Source organism: Drosophila novamexicana, unplaced genomic scaffold (genome assembly GCF_003285875.2).
Source record: "Drosophila novamexicana strain 15010-1031.04,08,12 unplaced genomic scaffold, DnovRS2.1 tig00000960-arrow-arrow-pilon, whole genome shotgun sequence".
In the NCBI taxonomy this organism is placed as follows: Eukaryota; Metazoa; Arthropoda; class Insecta; order Diptera; family Drosophilidae; genus Drosophila; species Drosophila novamexicana.
In genome coordinates, this window is record NW_020824833.1 from 1,402,681 (window position 1) to 1,425,504 (window position 22,824).

The window sequence follows — 22,824 nt, forward strand, 5'->3', positions numbered from 1 at the left end:
AATGGGCGTGTCAATTAAAGAAGCAGTGCGCACGTGATTTTCAAGTGTATTTGGCATGATTAGGTGCAATAAATTATCTAATTCGATCAATTAATAAATGAATAATTCAATTATGTGCTTTGCAAGGCACGTTTTGTCCGTTGCATTCAAGTTTTCATATCTCAAATATATGGTCACTCTAATCGACAACATCTGTCGATAACCGATAATCGATTGACTCTCGCAGCTGACAGCACGCACGCATACACAGCTCTAATTTCTCACATCTGTTTTCTATTCAGTTATAAATTTCTCTTGGTTAAATTTTGCTGCGGGCGTACTTTTCAGTTACCGCTGAGAGTTGGCTTGCATTCGTGCGCGGGCGTTAAAAGTAATACTAGTCGTTGCTGAGTATTTTTGTTTTGTTTTTGTTTTTTTTTTTTTTTTTTTGCATGCACTTTCTGGAAATTTGTTCAAGTGTGTGACTGTGTGCGCATCGCACAGCTGTTTAGCCGAGGACGAAGGCAGCGACGTCGAATATTGCAATACACATTCATAACCGAATGCAGTGTTTTTTAAAATCTATTAATTTGTGATTTTTGTTTTTGTTATAATATTTGATAATTACCTGCGCATATAAATACATATGTACACAAGAGGGGAATAGGATAACGGGATAGTATTGAGGTACAAGTTAGCTCCACACAACGGAAAGTGAGTTTTTTTTTACAAAGATTACACATATATATTCAAATATATATGTATGTGTGTATGTCTATAATATATGCATATGTATATATCAACATGTTCTTTCTGTTTGACAACACTGCCTTTGCGTCTAACGGAACATAAACATACTCATACACTGACGTGTCTGTTGCATGCGCATTCCTATTCATGGCATTGCCGGAAAATAAACATAACAGTTATAAATCACAGTCAAAATACGCCGGTGTGTTATTGGCCATGTGTATGACAAGCATAAACATTACCTGGGGCATTTACGATGACATTGCAAGAATATTTAATTGTAAATCGAACAAATTAATTTATTTCATATAGGTTTCTATACTTCTATTAGCCAATTGGAAATTATTAATAATTATACATAATAATACATAAGCAAACAAACAAATTGAACCCCTTTGTGTTGAGCAAATCAGCGGTTACGGAAAGGCAGCTAACAAAATTGGTGAGTGTAAATAATTTCGTTTATAAACGTATATACATATATATTTATATATATTGTATATTGTCTTCGTTAAGGCCAAGTATTTATCATCAAATCTAAATCTAGCTTTTCACGCTCTATCAGCCAAATTGCCCACTGTGCGTTGGGTTGATATCTCTAATTCGTCGAAATTTTGTATGTAGAACCTAAGATGACATCTATATACACATATTTTAAGCGGCAATATCGAAGTGGGGATTCAATTATATTCCGATACTAGAAGATAACCTAATTCAGCTCAGAAATGTGTTTAGAATATGCTATCTTCAAATTTGAAGTCTTTTAATCTTACAGTTCTTGAGATCGACCAGACTTGGCTATATCAAGTATCGGTTTTTTTTGTCTTGATTGGGAATATATATTCATGGGGATTTGCACAAAACTCTTTGACACACATTGAATATAAGAACTGGAAAATCGATGTCATCTAATGATAAAACAAGATTTGGGGAATATAAATTCGAAAATGCCGCCCAACATTTATCAGCATGTGTCACGCGGGTATATGCCACGTGCCAGGAGTCCAATTGAAATTATATGGGTTCCGATTGGAATGTTTATGTTTTCACCCTTGAGTGTGTTATATTTTGTTATCGGTTCTGTATAAACTATAAAAGGCACAGTATATATGTACCAAAGCGAATTTGAGTTCTACACCGCATGATTCTTCCAGATAATTTGACAAGTACACCCAAACGAGTTCTGAGTACCGGGTGAATCATCTGGTTCACACGTGTCTCTGATTTATATATCTGTACTCAAATAGATGATAAAGGGTATATTAGTTTTGTGCAAATGCCATTTATATATTATATAGTTTGAAAATAAAAAGACTTTATTTCACGAGCGTGAATTTTTATCATTGAATTGGAGTACGTGACCTTTTGCAACTGGATAGCAGCTGCAGCTCGTTGTTGGGTACAGGGTATCTCCTAGTCAGGCACTGGATAACTCTGGTTATATTACTATTTATTTATTCATATTTATTGGTAATGCGGAGCGCCAGCTGACGGTATTTTATATTGAATTTTAAGTACCTTCCAGAGCTCATGTATAACTTAAATGATGTCTGCCAATTGGTTATTTTTATACCCTGAACCCATTAAAAATGGGTATAAGGGTATATTGTACTTGTGAAAAATCCAAATGTATGTAACAAGCAGAAGGAAGCATCTCCGACCCCATAAAGTTTATATATTCTTGATCCACATCAATAGCCGAGTCGATCTAGCCATGTCCGTCTGTCTGTCTGTCCGTCCGTATGTATGAACGCAAGGATCTCAAATTTTAGATGTAGATGTTCCTAGTTCCCGCGCAGATCGAGTTTGTTTCCGATAATCGATAACTTGCTCCGTTTCCAATCGATAAAAATCGATATCGATATCCTGTTTTTTAGGCAATTTTGGTAAAAAATAAGAGCTAGAGTCCCCAAACTTGACATATAGCTTATAAAATAGAATATATATATGCATTTGATGTTGGAAGAAGAGGGTTCAGGGTATCCCCTAGTCGGGAGCTACCGACTAGAACCTCTTACTTGTTTTTTCATTGGCTGATTCTCATTGTTAACAAATTAGCAAGGCTATCCACTTGTAGGCAAATTCTCGAGAGCAGCCCTTGGCTCCCAGGGTCTTTAGCATAGGCTAAATATGAATACAACTTCAGACTTAAGTAATCGCAACTTGCACGACCTTTCGACGTACTTGTTGGTATAAAATGCATAAAGATAACTAATCATTGATCTGTCCCGTACCCATTTGAAATGTGATTATTTATAAATTTATGGTGATTTATAATCGTTTATCGAATATACTTGGTAGATAAGAGCTAGAGAGTTATCTGTATATATATATGTCATAAAAGCTGTATGAGTACGTAATATATTGCGTACTTTGCACTGGATATATATCTAAATAATGCCCCAACGTGTTTGCTAGTTCTAAAAAATGGCAATTTTGTCACGATCCGTGTGACGAATCGATGATGAGTAGATTATAAATATATGTTCATAAATATATATATATATTTATATATATATATATGCATATAAATGTATTGAATAGGCCTGAAATTGCCGGATCGTATATTATATAGCTTTCATAGGGATGATTCATCAAGTGAACAATATTTTGTCTTTTTTTTTTGTAAAGATAACTTTGCCAAACTCGACATTTACTTGTTTCATCATGAAGATTACATATAATCAAACAATTATCAATATCGCATAACTATATCGTATAGCTCTATAGAAAGATACGGTCGGTGCGATGGGTTTTTGGTAGAGATATATATTTTTATTAAGTTTGTTTATCTTTTATCATAACTCTCCTTTTATTTTAAATCGTTTTGTTATTAGAAACTCTTAAAAAATTGAGGCCATAATAAATGCGTGTCCAAATGAATCTGAATCTAACGCCTGTTGGGGATACGTTCAGTTGATGTTGGTCGAGCTCAAAGTAACTGAAATGGCCAACAAATTGTTGGCCAAGCTTTCGATAGGGCTTCAAGCCTAGAACACGCCCAAATAATAATGCTAATTCTGATAGCGTATCACCGAAGGTAATGTCTAATGCAAGTGCACATCCACTCCAGACATAAAAGGCACGCCTAAACTTTTAGCTGATATTGCCGTTTTTATGGACTAGCGATGGTCGGAAAGGCCAATGGTAATAAATGTCATATGCGTTATTTTTGTTGTTGTATAGATTGTATATTTATTACTGAACAATTGAAAAAATGAGCAGAATACGCTTCTCGGTTCACAGTTAACTCAGTTTGCGTTTGTCGCCAACGCGGAGCAGTTGGGCGATCTCTGTTTCAACTATTTTTTTTTTGTTATTGTTGTTGTTGTTTTGTTTTGGTTTATGTACCTCGTAGAAAGGTATGTACTTCCATGACTCATCTACCATGAAAGTCGGCTAAACAATTATTTTATTTGTGTGTGGTTAATTGAGTCTCGCGTGCTAAGTGCTTGCAATATAAGTATGAGAATTTGCGCCTAGTAATCCCTTTTATATCTGACATTATGTATTGTAAAACGGGCTTATGTTTTTTAAATCTTTCTTCTCAAGCCTTTTTTTTAATGCTCTTTCCTGAGAGCTTTCTTGGTTCATTTGGATGGTAGTCGAATCGACTTATACTCCTATTATTAATGTTATTATGTATCAGTTAATGGACTGTTCCATTTCGTACTCTCTTCACCTACAAATTTTGGTCTTTTCAATCTTTTATTGAAAAGGGTTAAAATAGGGTGTAATGCTTTGGTGCAAATGTATGTAACAGCGCAGAAGAAACCATGTCCATTAACGATATATATTCCTGATCAGGACGATGAGCTGCATCGAAATGACATATGCTATTCGCCAAAGGAGCTTATAATCGATTCAAAAACTTTTATAGTCTGGATCAAAATAAATATAGCTGCTCTCGTATAGTACACAGATGAGTAATCTTTCACTCTGAGGACAACTCTCCCACTGCTCCAAATTTGAAACCAATTTCAAAGCCAATTTATGGCCTTCAATTTTCATAAACAAAATCGAACTTCAAACAAAGAAGTTAATCAACATTAAATTTTCAATAGTACATCGGGCTATATTTTATGGTTTGAATGAGTTGTTAGCCGAAATATTATATTGACTCAGGTATATAAGGGATTTTGTAGTCGAGCATACTCGATTACCGCGTTCTTCCTTTTTTTTTTTGTTTTGTGATGCTGGTTTACTTTTATTTGCTTTTTTAAACTAAAAAAAAGTCCGGTGTTTTGCTTTATTTGTTTATACATATGTGAGCATTATCTCTTCTCTGTATCTATGAAAATGAAATGGAATGACTCACAAGGCATTTCCAACGTATGTATACTCTATCAATTTGAAGACCAACTATCTCAATGTCATGAGATGTGTCAGTACACATATTAATTTTATTTTAGGCAGACATATGTATATGATATGGTCGGCCATACAAAAATTAGTTTTCCGATCGATTCCTTCAATAGTTTTGATGTTGATGAGTAAAACTATGAAATTCCGAGTTTGATCACGATAAGCATACAAGTTTTCCATACCAGAACCTACAATTCGACTAATCGTTCCTATGGCATCAATATGATATGGTTGTCCGATCCGGCCGTTGCCAAAATATGTAGTGCCTGGAACAGAAAGACGGACCAAGGCAAATCGGCTGTTGATGCTGATTCAGAATACGTACTCCAAAATTATAATACCCTCTAAAAAAGTTGATCATATCTTGGAGTCCGAAAGAATATTTTGCTTCTTGATCCGACAAAATAGTAAAAAACTCTTGGAGTTATATTCTTGGGCTTTGGGATTTACACATATTTTGATGCCATATTTGTGCCCAGGAGATTGTAAAAAGGGAAGAAGCACAGCCGCGACATAATTTGTATATGGGAATTTTTTTTATAGAAGAAAGATAGAATGTTTGTAAAGCCTGTTCGTCGCCGGGCTCAGGGTATTTCCTAGTTGGGTAGTCCCGACTAGAGCTCACTTTTTGTTTTAAAATGTGCCTACTGTCAAATACGCGGATATGCTCAAGCATATAATGAAAGTAACATGAATCCTGCACAAACTAATCAACTGTTTTTATACCCTGAACTCATTAAAAATGGGTATAAGGGTATATTGTATTTGTGCAAAATCCAAATGTATGTAACAGGCAGAAGGAAGCATCTTCGTCCCCATAAAGTATATATATTCTTGATCAGCACCAATAGCCGAGTCGATCTAGCCATGTCCGTCTGTCTGTCTGTCCGTCTTTCCGTGTGTCCGTGTGTCCGTCCGTCTGTCCGTATGTATGAAAGCAAGGATCTCGGAACCTATAAGAGCCAGAAATTTTACATGTAGGTGCTCCTAGTGCCTGCGCAGATCGAGTTTGTTTCCGATAATCGATAACTTATTCCGTTTCCAAGCAATCGATAAAGATCGATATCGATATCCTGTTTTTTGGTAATTTTGGTAAATAATAAGAGCTAGAGTCACCGAACCTGACATATAGCTTCTAAACTAGAATATATATATATATATATATATATATGCATTTGATGTTGGAAGACTAGAACCTCTTACTTGTTAGCTTTGTAAACTGAGTATTTTTGAAATATTCACCGATTAAGAAATATCCATGTCACGAGCAGGATATGGGATAGAAAATAGAAGCGATTTTGATGTATGAAATGTACATGTGTAGCAAATACCTATTAAGTGTCACGAGATATTTTAGGTACGCCTGACAGCAATCAAATGTTGTTCGATGTGTTACGAGTGCTTATCATCTAATGATAACAAAAGAATCAAGATTACCATATCAGTCCATTCTGACTGTGTTAATTCTAATCTTAAGTAGATGAGCGTTGTTATCAATAATTTGAGACTTTCTTTTTTAGAATGACTAGTGGCAGGTAATACCCCGCCTTTTACGACTCCTAATTGGTTAAACACTTCTTGAATGACATTTTGAAAATGAGTTCAAGGTTGAGAAACTGTACAAATATGCAATTGGCAGCGGGTGCGAATTTTTTTTTTTTTGGAATCTGTGAAACACGTATTCATTTCTTTTTGTTTTAATCATTTATAGCTTTATAAATAAGCTAATCGAACCGTAATTGAACTTTGCAATTTCACCTGAGAGAGAAATTGTCTTAAGCTCCGTCTACCGTTAGCTTACTGCAACGTAATCTAATCAACACCATAAAATAATTCTATTATTGCAGCAGCAGCAACTTAGACAACTTCAAGTCGAATTTATTTCTGGTTTCTATACCCTGAACCCATTAAAATTGGGTATAAGGGTATATTGTATTTGTGCAAAATCCAAATGTATGTAACAGGCAGAAGGAAGCATCTCCGACCCCATAAAGTATATATATTCTTGATCAGCATCAATAGCCGAGTCGAACTAGCCATGTCCGTCTGGCTGTCCGTCTGTCCGTCCGTCCGTATGTATGAACGCAAGGATCTCAGAACCTATAAGAGCAAGAGACTGAAATGTTAGATGTGGGTGCTCCTAGTACCTGCGCGGATCGAGTTTGTTTCCGATAATCGATAATTTGCTCCGTTTCCAAGCAATCGATAAAAATCGATATCGATATCCTGTTTTTTAGGCAATTTTGGTAAATAATAAGAGCTAGAGTCACCAAACTTGACATACAGCTTCTAAAATAGAATAATTATATTCATTTGATGTTGGAAGAAGAGGGTTCAGGGTATCCCCTAGTCGGGAGCTCCCGACTAGAACCTCTTAAGTCTTGTGTAAGACAGAAGAAGGCATGTCGTCCGTCCCCATAAGATGTACATATGTTTGATCGGGACAAGCAGCTGAGTCGATTTAGCTATGCTCGGCTCATAACGAAAACTACAAAAGCTGAAACTTGAAATTTGAAGTATATATACTTCTATGCCATATAAAAAAACGAGTTTTTCGCTGATATCTCGCCCCTTTTCCAAAATATCAAAAATTCTCGGAAACAATTCAAAAACTATAAGCTATTTTCACCAAGTTTGGTTTGTAAGTTCTCGTATACAAATATGAAGAATAAATTACTTTTGGATAACTCTCCCATTTACCATATATGGGATATATGCACCATGAATATGCCCTTATGAAAAACGGAAACAAATAAAGAGATTACTTACAACTAACTATCTAATGTATATGCATCGTACTTATCGAATAATCTGCATAAACATTTTGGAATTTATATTCGAAGAATTCAAATCGTGATGCTTTTAACCAAAATAGTATTAAATATTGACTACAGGGGTACAGGGGACTTATTTATTGACGATTTTACACGGTTTATTGTCTAAACCAAAATTCCACGTGTATTAAACAAATTTATTTAGACACATGTTAATATGTTAAATCGATTGTGCTAAATACAGTGTATCTTCTAGTCGAGCACATCTAATTGATTCGGTTTTAACGCTCTGTTCTTAGTGTACAATAATGAATTTTCCACGCTATTTCTTATAACCATAGGTTGACCATTGATTGAATACCCTGACAATGGTTGTAAAGGGGTATGATAGATTTCTGTATATATATGTAACATGCAGAAGGAGGCGTCTCTGACATCATATAAAACTGTTTGTCCTGACAGACTGACTGACTGATTGACTGATTGATTGGTGATCAACGCATAGCCCATACCGTAAGATTTAGCAAGCTGAAATTTTCCCTGTTATTAAGGTCCAGGGAGTATTGTACTTGTGGTATGAATCAATTAAACACGTTTCTTTATGTAATCCGGGTTCTTTTCTTTATTGATACTCTGAGAAAAAAGTGTGGATATCTTTGACACGCCAAAGATTTAATACCCTTGTAGATATTTAACTTAAATCTTTGCAGATATGTGAGAATAGTGAAGCTCGTAAATGCCAAGTTTGCGCATGTCTTGGCGAACAGAATATTTTACACTTCAAAAACTCATATTTCTCGACTGATTCTTCCTATAGAGCTATATAATATAGTAGTGCGATCTTCACAGGAGTTGGCTCATATATAGGCAGCATAGCTTAAATAGAAATATCTTTCTAAAACAATATTTGTTCACAACAAGCATGTATATGGTATCGTAAGGGCCAAGTTTAAAGTTTCGTCCGATCCACCTCAAACTTGTTTCCAAAGCTCTACAAAAACAATGGATGCGTGTTGGAAATTCCACCCGCATTTGTGGAAATTGGCGGGTGATTTGCAACCATCGGATTGCCTTCAAACTCAGCTTGCAAAATCTTTGGATTAAAATACGGTTCAAAGGCTGGACGAACGTTTATTTTCTGGCCTCAAGATGATATCGCCTAGTTAAGTTTAGTACGCTAAACCAATCAAACAAATCCATTCACCATTTCTAGGAACATTCATTCAGAATGCAATGTGAATTTCAATCGTTTTTCCTATTGTATATATAGAGTATAGTATAGTATATATATATAGGATTCATAAAATGAGACTTAAATCCTGCACTAAGCTAGTTAAGAAATACATAAATCTGATAATTATTTGTTTAAATTGTGCTCTTCTAGAAATAAAACGAAGTTTCTTTGTGTTGCCGACGATTCACATTTTTATTATAATTATTATTATTATTTAACTTTCTTTCAGTCTCACACGCTTTTGTATGGGAATCCAAGGATAAGGCGAGTTTAATTAGTTAGCAGCAGGATATGAAGGGATGAGCCAACATGGGCAAAGTAACCACATGTGATAAATTTTGCCTCCTGCTTTGGAAAAACTGGGTTATTCAATTGAATCACAAAACGCAATTTATATTCGAACTGCTACTTCCGGTAATATTCATACTGCTGGTGGCGCTGGTACGTGTCGTGGTTGAAGTGGAATACATAGAAGAAAAGCAATACAAGGAACAAAAAATCGACAACTTAAAGTTATTTAAGTGAGTCGACATCTATAACTATATCTATATATTCATATATCTATACAACTATATATCCATCAATCTATATATCTATACATCTAAAAATCGATATATTATATATATATATGTATATATCTATACATTTACATACATATAATTATATGCATATATTTACATTTATGTATATACATTTACATATCTGTACATCTCTACGTATATACATCTATATATCTATATCTTACCCTCGACCCAATTTGACCACTTCTGGTCGATATCAATGCCGCTTCGCCCACCTTTCGCTATGGGCACCTGTATAATGTTTTTCATGTCTCACCAGGTTATTAGCAACTATTTACGAACAGCTTATATACAGATACTTCTTAAGCTTTCTCACAAGTGGGCTATGGCTCAGAGTACTTTTTGCATTACAGTCGCCTTCGTTTTCACAGTTTGTTTATATGCTTTTTAAATTGGTATGATACCGACCAAGCACTTCCTCAGCCACGTATCCCTTGCCGGCTTACTGTAATTATAGAAGGTTGTATTCTCTAGCCCGACTCTCAATAATCAGCTCAGCTGCCAGAGACATGTCCATGCCCAGGGCCTGCTTCCAGCTGCCCTCGGCTAGAGTCTTTAGACGCACATCCACCCGTAAGCGACAAGGTCGACTCAAATTACTGACGTTAATACCCGTTATTGCTCTTGTAGCTCGGCCTAGTTGGCGGTCAACATATGAAAAAAATTGCATTATAATCGTTCCACTTTATAGTTACCATAGGAACAATTGGTCAAACGTTGAATTTTTGTATAAATACACTTCCTTATGTATTTATTCTTCGGCAATCCAAAATTCAGAATTTTTCTTTGTTGTTATTGTTCAAGTTTTAATTAAAATATGGATATATATATAACAAAGAAAGCATATTTGGTTAAATTAATAATCGAGTCGATGTAGCCATGCCCCTCAGCATAAATACGTTGATCTCAGCTAAAATCGAATAGCTTCAAGCTTAAACTTTAGAATGGAGCTTCAAATTATCAATAGCTTACTTCATTTACACAAAATCGGTGCACAAATATAGTATTTACGTTCTTATAGAGTACTAACAGGTATTGCCCGGCCTTGCCCGTGGCAAGTTTCAAATGTTGGAATTAACGGTTTTCGCCCATATGTGTCTTGTGGTAAGAACTTTCGTTTATCGTGCAAAATCGAATAAAGTAAATTCCCTTATAGATTGAAGCCGTTAAAAAAAAAAAAAAAAAAAAAAGTGAATATTTGTAGCCAAGATTTCACAGTGGAGGGCGCAATTTTAAATTTTAAGTTTAAAGCAAATCGGACAAAACTTAATGCCTTGCCCATAAATTCTTTAAGTCGTATTTCCACTGAGAATGCTTGAATTCTGCAAAAAGTGTGAAACACGTCTCAAGTGAATTTTCGTAAAGATCTTTGAAAATGAATTTGAACCTGAAATTTCACCCACAAAATATTAGACCCCCACTTATACTGCGAAGGAATGGATTTTCCAAAAAGTGCTTGAGATCTGTGATTTCCAAATCAACAGACACGATCTGATTAGAAGAATATTTGTATGTCCTATAAGGTCTTAGATGCATGAAGCATACAATCCACGCTTTTTCTTACGTTTAAAGTTTGCAACAGTTTTCATTTATAGAATATTTCCATTTAGGAATTCATATTTATAAGAACAGCAGCAGTAGCATATGGTGCACGTCCATACGTATGCATTCAATATCTATAATATGATTTTGTTATCAACACAACTTTCAGATCTGAATATGCAAATGGGCGTCGCATGAACTCGCTCATGACCCTACTAACTACAAAGAGGTAAAAAACTAAGTGAAATCAAACAAGTCAAAAGCCAAAAAAATAAATATATATAAATAACAAAAAACAATACAACTAATCGCTGTTTTGGCTCGCCGAATATTTATACCTTTGCAGAAGAATAGTATTCAAATGATTATAGCCTACCTGTCTGGCCAGTCATGTCCGTCTATATAAACGGGTCGATCTCCAATACTTTAAGGGTAGATATTCGAAATATATATTCTCCTTTTTTTTAAGTAGATTTTGTTGCATGATCTTTTTAGCATAGCTCGGACATCATAAAAGCTATCGAAATTTGGTATGTTGGTTTCTCATTCTCTAAGAAATTCAAAATTACGTTTGTAAAGCCTTAAAGATCTAAAGAGTTGATGTATATACCGCAAAGATCGGACAATTAACATCGAATATATTTGAGCATGAATTTCCCACAGAGTGGGACTGAAAGAAGAAGAAGTACAGCTGCTGCTATAGAAAGAAGCTAACATGCCAGAACACACTCGACTAGAGAACTCTTACTTGTTTTTTTTTTTATTGTTCCGACTAAAGGTCCACCCTAACCAGAGAACAAATCAGTCTGCAAAGTTATAAAAAGCAACTTAGCTTTCTCATACATCAGTTCACAATAAAAACCCGGCAAGGCTGCAACCTTATGTTTTGGTAGAACGTACTCATTGATTAAATGTTATGTAAGGGCAGAAGAAAGTATGTGCCCCCAATAAATTATATATATTCTTGATCAGCATCATCTGTCTGCTTGTCCGTACAAACTTGGGACTTGGAATTGAGAGCAAAAGTTGTCATAGAACCCGTGTACCACATGTGTGTTTCAAATGATCGATAACTTGCCTCAGTTTCATGAAATTGATAAAAGTTTACATCTTTATACTGTTTTTGAGCACATCTCGGAGTTTACAAGAGCAAGAGATGACACATTTGGAATGTGTACTCTAATATACTTAGTATACACACTGCTCGAAGTTTCATTTCCACCGAAAATTAATTTGGAATTATAGCGGAAAACGAATGTGATTATTACGGTGGCTCGGTGCTGGGTTCAGGGTATTTCCTTGCTGGGCATTTGCTGACTAGTCCGCTCTTAAAGTAAAAGGGTATTTCGTTGTTTTTCCAGGTGATTTGACAAATCTCAACCGATTTAATATATGAAGAGCTTTATTGGCCTAAATAAAAGCCAATATCTTATAGCTGCGATTGCAACGATTCCTCGAAAATGAAGTTCTTGTGAGGCAAACTTTCTTGTTTTTCAGGATATCTTCTGGACCAATCTCGGCATTTCCTAGTTTCATTTGCTTTTTTTAAGTGCTTCATTTGGGTACTTAAATTTATCAATAAAGTAACGTTGCAACCTTACCATAAAAAAAGGCTAGATTTGCTGCGTAATGTTATCAGGGACTGGTTCGGCTTGCAGCTATACATATTTCATATAGTCCATTCTAGAGGAATATTGCTTAGCACAAATTTGTTATTGTTATTGTTGTTATTTGTAAAAATTGAACATCATTTTGCTTTATCAACTAAGGCTTGAAGAAGAATATATTTGTTGATGTGTATGAGTACAATTGTTGTGTGAATATTATTTAATTAATATTTATTTTGTGTTTTTATTAGGACTGTCATTTCTGTGAATACAATTTCGATATTTGTTTAACGTTTTTTTTTATTGATTCAATGAAGTCAATGTTGTGATTGAAAGAATCTTTTTCTATGAGAATATTTCTAATGGGGGAGTGTTGGGCAAGTTGGCGCTAAGTTCATGTTAATGAGATGCCTGTGGATAGTCAGGATAGCCTTGTCGATTATTATTTCGAAACTAACAACTATTTTCACACACTGCTCAGAAAAGAAAAACGTACATGGATTTTGTGGAAGCTCCGTCTTAGTCTCTGACCGTCTGTCCGTATTAAAGTGAGAGATTTATAACATGAGTTTCCGTGTTAGACAAAATGTTGTTGTTGCCCACGTGGGTAGACTGAAAATTGCCGAGGAACTCTCCTGTTTTGAAAATATATATATACACCCAAAAAAAATAGCTATTTTCTGAATCGGTATATCATAGCAAGGCTCTTTTGTTTTTCAAAGTGTACTTTTGTACTTTCAACAAAAATAAAATTTTTGCAATATGCTCGCACTAACAAAAGTTGCATGGAATATATAAATTGTCTTGGTTTTTGCTTTCATCGATGACAATACGTTTCAGTCCCTGATAGAAAGAAAAATTGCTTTCGCATGCATTTCATTTTTTCATCAAGTTTTGATTTTTACCCTGTGCACGCCCAATCATATCGTTTGTTTCAGGCGAAAGTTTTTCTACTAATAGAAATCTGCCGTGAATTTCTTTTATTTATATTATTATTTGTTGTTATTGTCAAAAGATAACCAAAGAAAACAAGTTAATTTTTTACTTTCAGTTTAACTCCTTAAAACAATTTTGTATACTCGTTAACTTTTATTTATTGTACTTACATATATGCGCAGCCAAGATCACATTCTCTTAATCATGAAAATCTTAATATCCAAGAACTAATTGTAACAAATTCGATATTTAGTGAATCCATAAAAACGATATCGCAAAGTAGCCCGCCTGCCTTTAAGCTGGTATTCTCGCCCGTTAATGATGAACTGACGTCTATAATGGAAGATGCGGCAACGAGCTTGGGCATGAGCATTTTAGGTGTGGACAATGCTCAGGAGCTTGAAGGCCAAGTGGTGGGCGGGAATGCCTTTGCCGGCGTAATATTCAATGCATCTACGGATAAGTTTGAATACACATTGCGCTTTCCATCAGAGCTGCGGACGGCAAAAGCCGCGATATGGAACACGTGGCTAACAAAGCGACTATTTCTGTCGTCTTTCATATCAGGACCGCGTAATTATGATGATGACGATGGCGGGACACCTCCGGGCTATTTGCGCGAGGGTTTCCTGCCCATACAGAACGCGATTAGCATGTCCTATATACGAAGTAAGGCGAAAGTTAAGGAAGAATTGCCTGAGATTGTGCTGCAGCGATATCCGTATCCGGCCGGGTTAATTGATCCATTTATAAACGCAATCAGCACTATGTTCTCGTTCCTATTGCTGTTGAGCTTTATCTATCCTTGCACGTGCATTACCAAGGTAAGCAATCGTGAGCCTGTGTCCATATACACTGTTCACAAAATTAAAAACTGTATCTTAGTTGTGTGCAATGTCGGTCTTCTTGTCTGTCCGCCTGTCTGTTCAATTTAGGTTTTTTATCCAGTTTGAAAAAAACTTTCCACTCGTTTTAAACAGTTTATAAGGGGCTTGTGCAAAGGTATGCAACGGACAGTTGGAGGTATTCCCAAACCCGAACTGAGTCGAGAAGGTAGAGAAGGAGACTGCAAATCTGGACATTACGGAACAAGTTAACTTTAAACAATCATACGCTGTTTATCCCGTTTCTCCGAATTTAATGTGACATATTAGTGACATATTCAGGGTATCTCCCAGTCGGATAATCCTACTCACATTTAACTTCAATTGCACTGTGAACAGAGTATTGCGCTGTCGGTTGCACCCGACTGCATCGCTGCTAATCGACGAACTCTTCTCACGGCAAATTAATCCCTTGCAGTACGTTGCCAAGGAAAAGGAATTGCAACTGAAGGAGGTCATGAAAATAATGGGACTGCAGAACTGGATACACTGGGCCGCCTGGTTTGTTAAGTTCTTCATCATGTTCACCATATCGATACTTCTGATGATCATTTTTATGAAAATACGTTATACCGAAGATGTCGCCGTCTTTACCCATGCCGATGTATCCGTGCTGATAGTATTTTTCTTCGCGTACATAACAGCCACCATTTGCTTCTGCTTCATGATGGCCTCTTTCTTCTCAAAGTCCAGCACAGCGGTTGCGGTGACAGGTCTTATCTGGTTCATTACCTATGCCCCGTATATGTTCACATCAGAAACATATGACTTGCTCACTTTTTCCGAAAAGATTGGCCTGTGTATTATATTGAATACGGCTATGGCATATGGCGTTACTATAATAATGCGATTCGAAGGTACGGGAGAAGGTCTGCAGTGGAATAACCTTTTCAAGCCAGTCAACGTCGATGACAACTTAACCGTTGGATATGTTATTATCATGCTGCTAATATCCGCTTTCCTCTATATGCTCATATGCTTGTATGTTGAGCAGATATTTCCTGGCGATTATGGAGTGAAGCGAAAATGGTATTTTCCCTGTACGCGCGTGTTTTGGTGCGGCAAAAATAAATATCAGAATGTTGATTATATTGACAATGAACCGGAACAAAATACATCGGTCGGCTTTGAGCCGGAGCCTCAAAACAAACGCGTTGGCCTAGAGATAAAAAATCTAAAGAAAGTATTTGATGGCAAGCTGGTTGTCAAGGGAATATCAGCTAAAATGTTCGAGGATGAGATAACCGTGCTGCTAGGCCACAATGGTGCTGGCAAAACGACCACCATATCCATGCTGACTGGTATGTTGCCGCCCACTTCCGGCACGGCCATCATCAATGGCAGCGATATATGCACCAATATCAAGGGGGCGCGCATGTCTCTTGGCGTTTGCCCTCAGCATAATGTGCTTTTTGGCGATATGAGCGTTGCGAACCATTTGCGCTTCTTTAGTCGTCTGAAAGGTGCTAAGGGCCAGGCAATAAAGAAAGAGGTGGACAAGTATCTGAAGATGATACAACTGGAGAATAAAGCCAACACTCCTGCCGATAAATTGTCGGGTGGCATGAAACGCAAACTGTCCCTCTGCTGTGCCCTTTGCGGCGATACCAAGGTTGTGCTTTGCGATGAGCCAAGCTCCGGTATGGATCCATCCGCGCGACGACAACTGTGGGATCTATTGCGAAAGGAGAAAGCGGGCCGCACCATCCTGCTGACCACACACTTTATGGATGAGGCTGACGTTCTGGGTGATCGCATTGCCATCATGTGCGAGGGAGTGATCAAATGTAACGGCTCCTCATTCTTTCTGAAGAAGCAATTCGGTCCTGGCTATAGTCTGGTAAGTGAACAAAACTGGGCATAAGGGTATATTGTATTTGTGCAAAATCCAAATGTATATAACAGGCAGAAGGAAGCATCTCCGACCCCATAAAGTGTATATATTCTTGATCAGCATCAATAGCCGAGTCGATCTAGCCATGTCCGTCCGTCCGTCCGTCCGTATGTACGAACGCAAGGATCTCAGAACCTATAAGAGCTAGAGACTTGAAATTAGATGTATGTGCTCCTAGTTCCCGCGCAGATCGAGTTTGCTTCCGATAATCGATAACTTATTCCGTTTCCAAGTGATCGATAAATCTATGTTTTTTGAGCAAATTGGGTAAATATTGAGAGCTAGAGTCATTAAACTTGACAGGTTGCTTCTAGGATAGTATATATATTTGCATTTGGTGTTGGAAGAAGAGGGTTCAGGGTATCCCCTAGTCGGGAGCTCTTGACTAGAACCTCTTACTTGTTTTTTTTTATTTTCTTCAATTCTGGTCCGTCCATTATATTTTTACAAGCAATTAAAAACGAGAACGAATAGCTATCTTCGGCACGTCGAAGACTTAATACCCTTGCAGACCGAACCTTTTCATAATGCTGATAATGCTTTGTCCGTATATAAGAAGCACAGCGAAAATAGTCAATGCTGAGATGCTTAAGATATCTTGGAAAACCACAAGTTTTTCAGCAACGAACCTCATTTTGACCGATCCTTCCTATGACATTACGTTCGTATATGTTATTACGTTTCAATGTAAAAATGCTTTTGTATATGTATATGTGGGGAGAATAGTGAATAATTAAAATGTCGACTTTGGGTAATGTATCTCAAAAAACATAAAAGTTTTCCATACAAGAACTTACTTTTTGACCGATCGTTACTATGGCAACTATATGATATAGAAGTCCGATGTTGATAGAATTTTGCTTGTGTTTAAGAAGCCTTTTTAAACTAATAAATGCCGAGCTTGGACAAGATATCTTGATAAACAAAAAATTTGTTCATACAAGAACCTACTTTCTACCGATCATTACTATGAAAACTATATGATATAGTGGTCCAATCCAGCCAGAAAGAGGGACGAAAACTAGTTCGCATAGAAACAGACAAGCGGACGGACGGACAGATGGTCAGATGGACAGACGGACATGGCTATATTGACTCGGCTATTGTTATTGATCAAGAATATATCTCACATACACACACACACACACACACACACTATGTTAATAAAATGTTTGTTGTAATTTAGGTGTGCGTTAAGAAGGCCAATTGTCAAACGGCGGAGGTGACGGCAATGCTTAGCAAGTATATTCCCGGAATACGGCCAAAAAGTGATATTGGGACAGAGCTAGCCTACAATTTGCCCGACAACTACTCGTATAAGTTTGAGCAACTATTCAGGGAACTGGAGATGCGCACAGCGGAGCTGAATCTAAATGGCTTTGGCGTTGGCAATACCTCTTTGGAAGAGGTATTCATGAAAATGGGTGCCGATGTAACAGTCGATCGCAGTGAGGAGGAACTGGCGGATAGGTTAAAAGGAGGTGCTGTACCCAATAATGTTGACAGCGAATCAATGAAATGTAAGCAGTGCTTGAGCTTATACTCTGGCTACATTTGACCATTTTCTGATAAGCTCAATTAACTGTTTGCAGCGGATGCCGCCCTCGCGAACAATACTCAACTGTTGCGCGGCATGAAGCTGGTGTCGAACCAATGGCATGCAATGATCTTCAAGAAGGCTATCTATTCGTATCGCAAATTTTTTTTGTTTATCTTACAAAACTTTATGGCCATATTCTTTGTGGTTCTGACAATAATGATCGCACGTTCGCGTGGTATCAGCCGTGACCTGCCGTCGATAAACATAGGCCTGACACAGTATCCCGTTGCGGTGACTGTCATGGAACGCGACCAAGAGTTGAATGCGAACTCGTTAAATAATCGCATCGCCAAAAAATACGAAGAGCTGGCACAGTCATTTGGCCCAGATTATACATACGAGAGCACGGGCGATAAATCCTTTACGAAGTACATACTGGACTTGAGCGAGACCCTGCAGGTTTGGATAAACGCACGATACCTGGCAGCCGCCACCTTTCAAAATGATAAAATAATCGCCTGGCTGAACAATCAGCCGCTGCACACGGCACCCCTCACAATTAACATGGTGCATAATGCGATTGCCCGGGAAGTGATCGGAGAGGATTCGAAAATCAGTGTTTCCAATTGGCCGCTGCCATACAAGACGGAAACACTGCTGCAGCAGTTGCAGATAGGCTCCAGTCTGGGCACACAGTTGGCCTCTAATATAGCCTTCAGCATGTGCTTTATTACCGCCCTGTACGCACTGTTTGTGATTAACGAGCGGCAATCACGGGCCAAACTGTTACAGTTCGTTTGCGGCGTCAAGGGTTGGATATTCTGGTTTTCACTGTTTCTCTGGGATTTCGCCACGCATTTATTTACGGTTGTGGTTATAATTGTCACCTTGGCCTGTTTCCAGGAAGCACATTTTAGCACATTCGACGAGCTGGGTCGCATCGCTTTCGTGCTAATCATCTTTACATTTTGCGTGCTGCCCTTTACCTACGCCTTCTCGTTATACTTTAAGGACGCATCGACAGGCTACGCACTCATCTCAATATTTAATAATTTGTTTGGCATAGCGGTATTCCTTACTTTCGTTCTACTCGCAAACTTTTACGCCGACTCAATTTTATATAAAATTCTGAATCGAATTTTTAATCTTTATCCACACTTCTCGCTTGCCATGTGTATCAACAAAATAAGCATGAATGCCGCCTCGCGATCTGCCTGCTCCAAGCTTAGCGGCCTGCCGCCCATTCTAATCTGTGAGATGGTGCCTAGTTGCTGCAGTGAGTAGACTTCGACAACAGAATTAGCTCATTATCGAATTTCCACTCGATCATTTTGCTATCTAACTCTCTGACCCTTTCTACAGGCCTGCCGGATTACTTTGCTTGGGAACATCCCGGAGTGTTAATCGAGATTCTTACCATGGTCTGTGTTGGTCTCATCATTTTCCTATTACTCGTCTTAGGCTCATATGGCATACACTTAAACTGCGGATTTTTAATGTAAGTATGTGCAAACAACAGCACATTAGTGGAGTGTGCACGACTAACAGCTACCCTGTACGCAAACATTTCAACTTAAACACCAGCTCTCCTTCTTCTACTTCGACTTTTCGCCCCCCATACTAAGGGTATATCATTCATGAATAACTTTGGTTTGACATATACAATCTTCAGGGCTTGATTACATCCGAAATCCAAAAAGACTCGCACTTAATAGAGACACATATACATTTGTGGTGTCCAGCTTGTTTCAAAGTCGATACTCATCGATATGGAGTAACATTTTTCAATTTACAATTATAAGTAGTATATTTTTGCTCAGCATCAACAACTGAGTCGGTCCAGCCATGTCCATGTCTGTCTGACCGTCCTGCTTAAAAAGAATTGTCCGTGCACACCAAGATTTTTATCCAAAGGGCACACGTCCGTGCCCGTGCTGGCCCGGGCCTCGAATATTAGGTCCCGATCCCCAAATCTATTAGAAGCTGCCAGTTTAATAAGTTACTTTTGACTTCAACCTGTTTTGCTTGTGTACATTTTAGGAGGAAACGTCATCCAGCCCCGCGTACTGACATGGACGACGATGTGCTGAAAGAGAAACTGCGCGTTGAGAACATGTCTCCCGAAGAGAAAGCCAGCAAGAATCTGGTTTTGGATAACTTGTCCAAGTATTATGGGCCCTTTCTTGCCGTCAATCAGGTGTCGCTTTGTGTGGAAGAGTAAGAAGTTATATTTCTATTGGGCTGTGGCAAAGATACTAATTTGTGCTCCATATTGTAGAAGCGAATGCTTTGGCCTGTTGGGTGTCAATGGTGCTGGCAAGACGACTACATTTAAAATGATGACAGGAGACGAGAAGATTTCCTTGGGCGCTGCGTACGTGCAGGGCCTGAATTTGAAGACAGATATGACCAACGTTTACCACAAGATTGGCTACTGTCCGCAGTTCGATGCGCTGTTAGATAATTTAACAGGCCGTGAAAATCTTAAAATATTCTGCCTGTTGCGCGGCGTGCGGCCGGTGAACATAAAAAATATTTCCGAGGATCTGGGCAAAACTTTTGGCTTTACCAAGCATATGGATAAAAAGACAAAGAACTACAGCGGCGGAAATAAGCGTAAACTGAGCGCGGCCATCGCAGTGATTGGCTCTCCAGCTATTATATATATGGATGAGCCCACCACGGGCATGGATCCAGCTGCACGACGTCACCTATGGAATATTGTGTGTCGCCTACGGGATGGTGGCAAATCAATCGTGCTCACATCTCACAGTATGGAGGAGTGCGAGGCACTATGCACACGACTGGCTGTTATGGTGAATGGCGAGCTCAAGTGCATTGGCTCCACGCAACATTTGAAAAACAAGTTCTCTAAAGGTCGTGTACTCAAACTGAAAGTCCGACGCAGTACAGCACCGCACAGTCAACTACAACCACCATACAGCGAGAGCACGCTAAAAATGCCTGTCTCAGATGATGATTTGAGGACACCGATTGCATACGAGAGCAGCAGTGCGGTGACGCCAACGGGCTACGATGGCAGGAGCAAAACATCATTGGGCCGTAACGACCACAATTTCAGGAACGGAGAAATCTCAATGGAGCAGTTGCCGGGTACACCAATTCCCTACTCGGGCAGCGTTGATGATATAAGAGAACCAAGCAGGTCAGTAGATTCTCTGTGTGCATGCCATTTATTAAATTATATATATATATATATATATATAAATGTTCTTAATTGTTGTCATGCAGCTCCAATACACCCAATAGGCAAATTGAGGAGGATGTTGTACTGAGCCCTGATCAATTACAGAATGACATTGACAAAGTCAAGAAGTTTGTTAGCACCAATTTCCCAAACGCCGTTTTGCAGTGAGTCTCTGGCTAATGCAAATTTGAAATAATTTCTAACCTACTCGTCAAATTTTAGGGAAGAATATCAGGGCATGTTGACTTATTACATTCCATTGCAAGGCATCAAATGGTCGGAAATCTTTGGCCTAATAGAACGCAATCGTAATGATCTAAATCTGGACGATTACTCCATAACTCAGACGACATTGGAAGAGATATTCCTAGAATTCGCTCAGCTACAGACTGAGGATAAACGCAACGCGAAGTGAGCTAGTCACGGACTATATTTTCATTTTTTATCAATTGTTGATAGCGCTTGCTTACATTTGGCCACAGGCTCGTCGACGGCCGATCGTGTACTTAAGCCTCGCTTGAAACAGCTAGCCGCATTTTTAAATCATTTTATTTAAATTGGCCAATTGATATCTTTTTTTTTATATCTTTCTTTTTTTTTGTTTTGTTTGCTAGTCATTAATTAGCAGAAACGTGCTTAAATTAACGACCTGTGCTAATTGCAGTATACGTAGAATTGTATTTTTTTGGCATTTGGTTGCGTATGTAGTCTTTAAGCTACTTAAGTAGTATTTTGTACAAAATCTATCTTGTAAATTTTAATAACATTATTTCCCCCTTTTTCTAAGCAGATCCGGTCGAAATTGTTGTGGTTGCTAAGTATCCAGACTTTCACGACTATATTTACCTAATATACCCCAATGCAGAAACTGCCACCGAAAACTGGGTAGAACTACTGTCGGTGATCCCAAGAGTTTCACATCTTATACGCTAGGTTTACCAAAAAGGATTTTAGTATAGAAACTAACGGACATAAACGGCATTGCCTTGTAAAATTTGTGATTTAAAAGCGAAATTAAAGTTAGAAACCGTGTATATAGGAACAAATAGAAGATCATCACGGTCTCTGGAAAAACACAGTACATTATTTTTTTTTTTTAAATTTTTTTATAACCAAAGACTTGTTAAATTTTGTATAACAATTTTGCGCTTGGTAACTTTTTTAAAATTTAAACCGTGAGTGTAAGCACGATTTATTTTCGGTAGATTAGTTGTACACATCCCATGAATTTATTAAATCAATAAACCAGACATCAATGAAAAACAATAATACATTTTTAATAATTTTAATTTGATTGCCTTTGAATTTAAATTGAATTGAATGGCATCTTTAACAGTAAACAATCAAGTAGAGGAGTGTGTTGTGGAATCGTGCTATGTTATATATGTACATATATTATAGCATTTGTTCGCTATGCTTAAAAAATGTCACATTTTCAAGATTAACTACATATTGGTGTTCCATTGGCAATGTGACATTTTTGAAAAATGTGTTAATACACATTTTTCAAAAAATATGACGTGAACAGTG

At 37.7% G+C, this 22,824-nt stretch overlaps 1 protein-coding gene across 1 annotated transcript; it reads left to right on the plus strand.

The window, feature by feature from the left end:
* The first annotated feature begins 294 nt into the window (after positions 1-294).
* Positions 295-22,563, plus strand: LOC115765365 (ATP-binding cassette sub-family A member 3). Its single transcript, XM_030708888.1, has 13 exons — positions 295-370; positions 1,042-1,171; positions 9,332-9,623; positions 14,022-14,592; positions 15,071-16,492; positions 17,733-18,066; positions 18,139-19,362; positions 19,449-19,584; positions 20,127-20,303; positions 20,365-21,252; positions 21,339-21,458; positions 21,517-21,705; positions 22,085-22,563. The coding sequence occupies exons 3-13, from the start codon at positions 9,412-9,414 to the stop codon at positions 22,110-22,112; spliced, it is 5,301 nt and encodes a 1,766-aa protein (XP_030564748.1). The 5' UTR covers positions 295-370; positions 1,042-1,171; positions 9,332-9,411; the 3' UTR covers positions 22,113-22,563.
* Positions 22,564-22,824: the final 261 nt, after the last annotated feature.

Excerpts from the sequence above, each read along its gene's own strand:
- LOC115765365 (XM_030708888.1), top strand. The coding sequence starts at position 9,412 with ATGGGCAAAGTAACCACATGTGATAAATTTTGCCTCCTGCTTTGGAAA. Across the intron at positions 18,067-18,138 it reads TGACAGCGAATCAATGAAAT|CGGATGCCGCCCTCGCGAAC; the intron begins GTAAGCAGTGCT and ends AACTGTTTGCAG. Across the intron at positions 19,363-19,448 it reads GATGGTGCCTAGTTGCTGCA|GCCTGCCGGATTACTTTGCT; the intron begins GTGAGTAGACTT and ends CCCTTTCTACAG.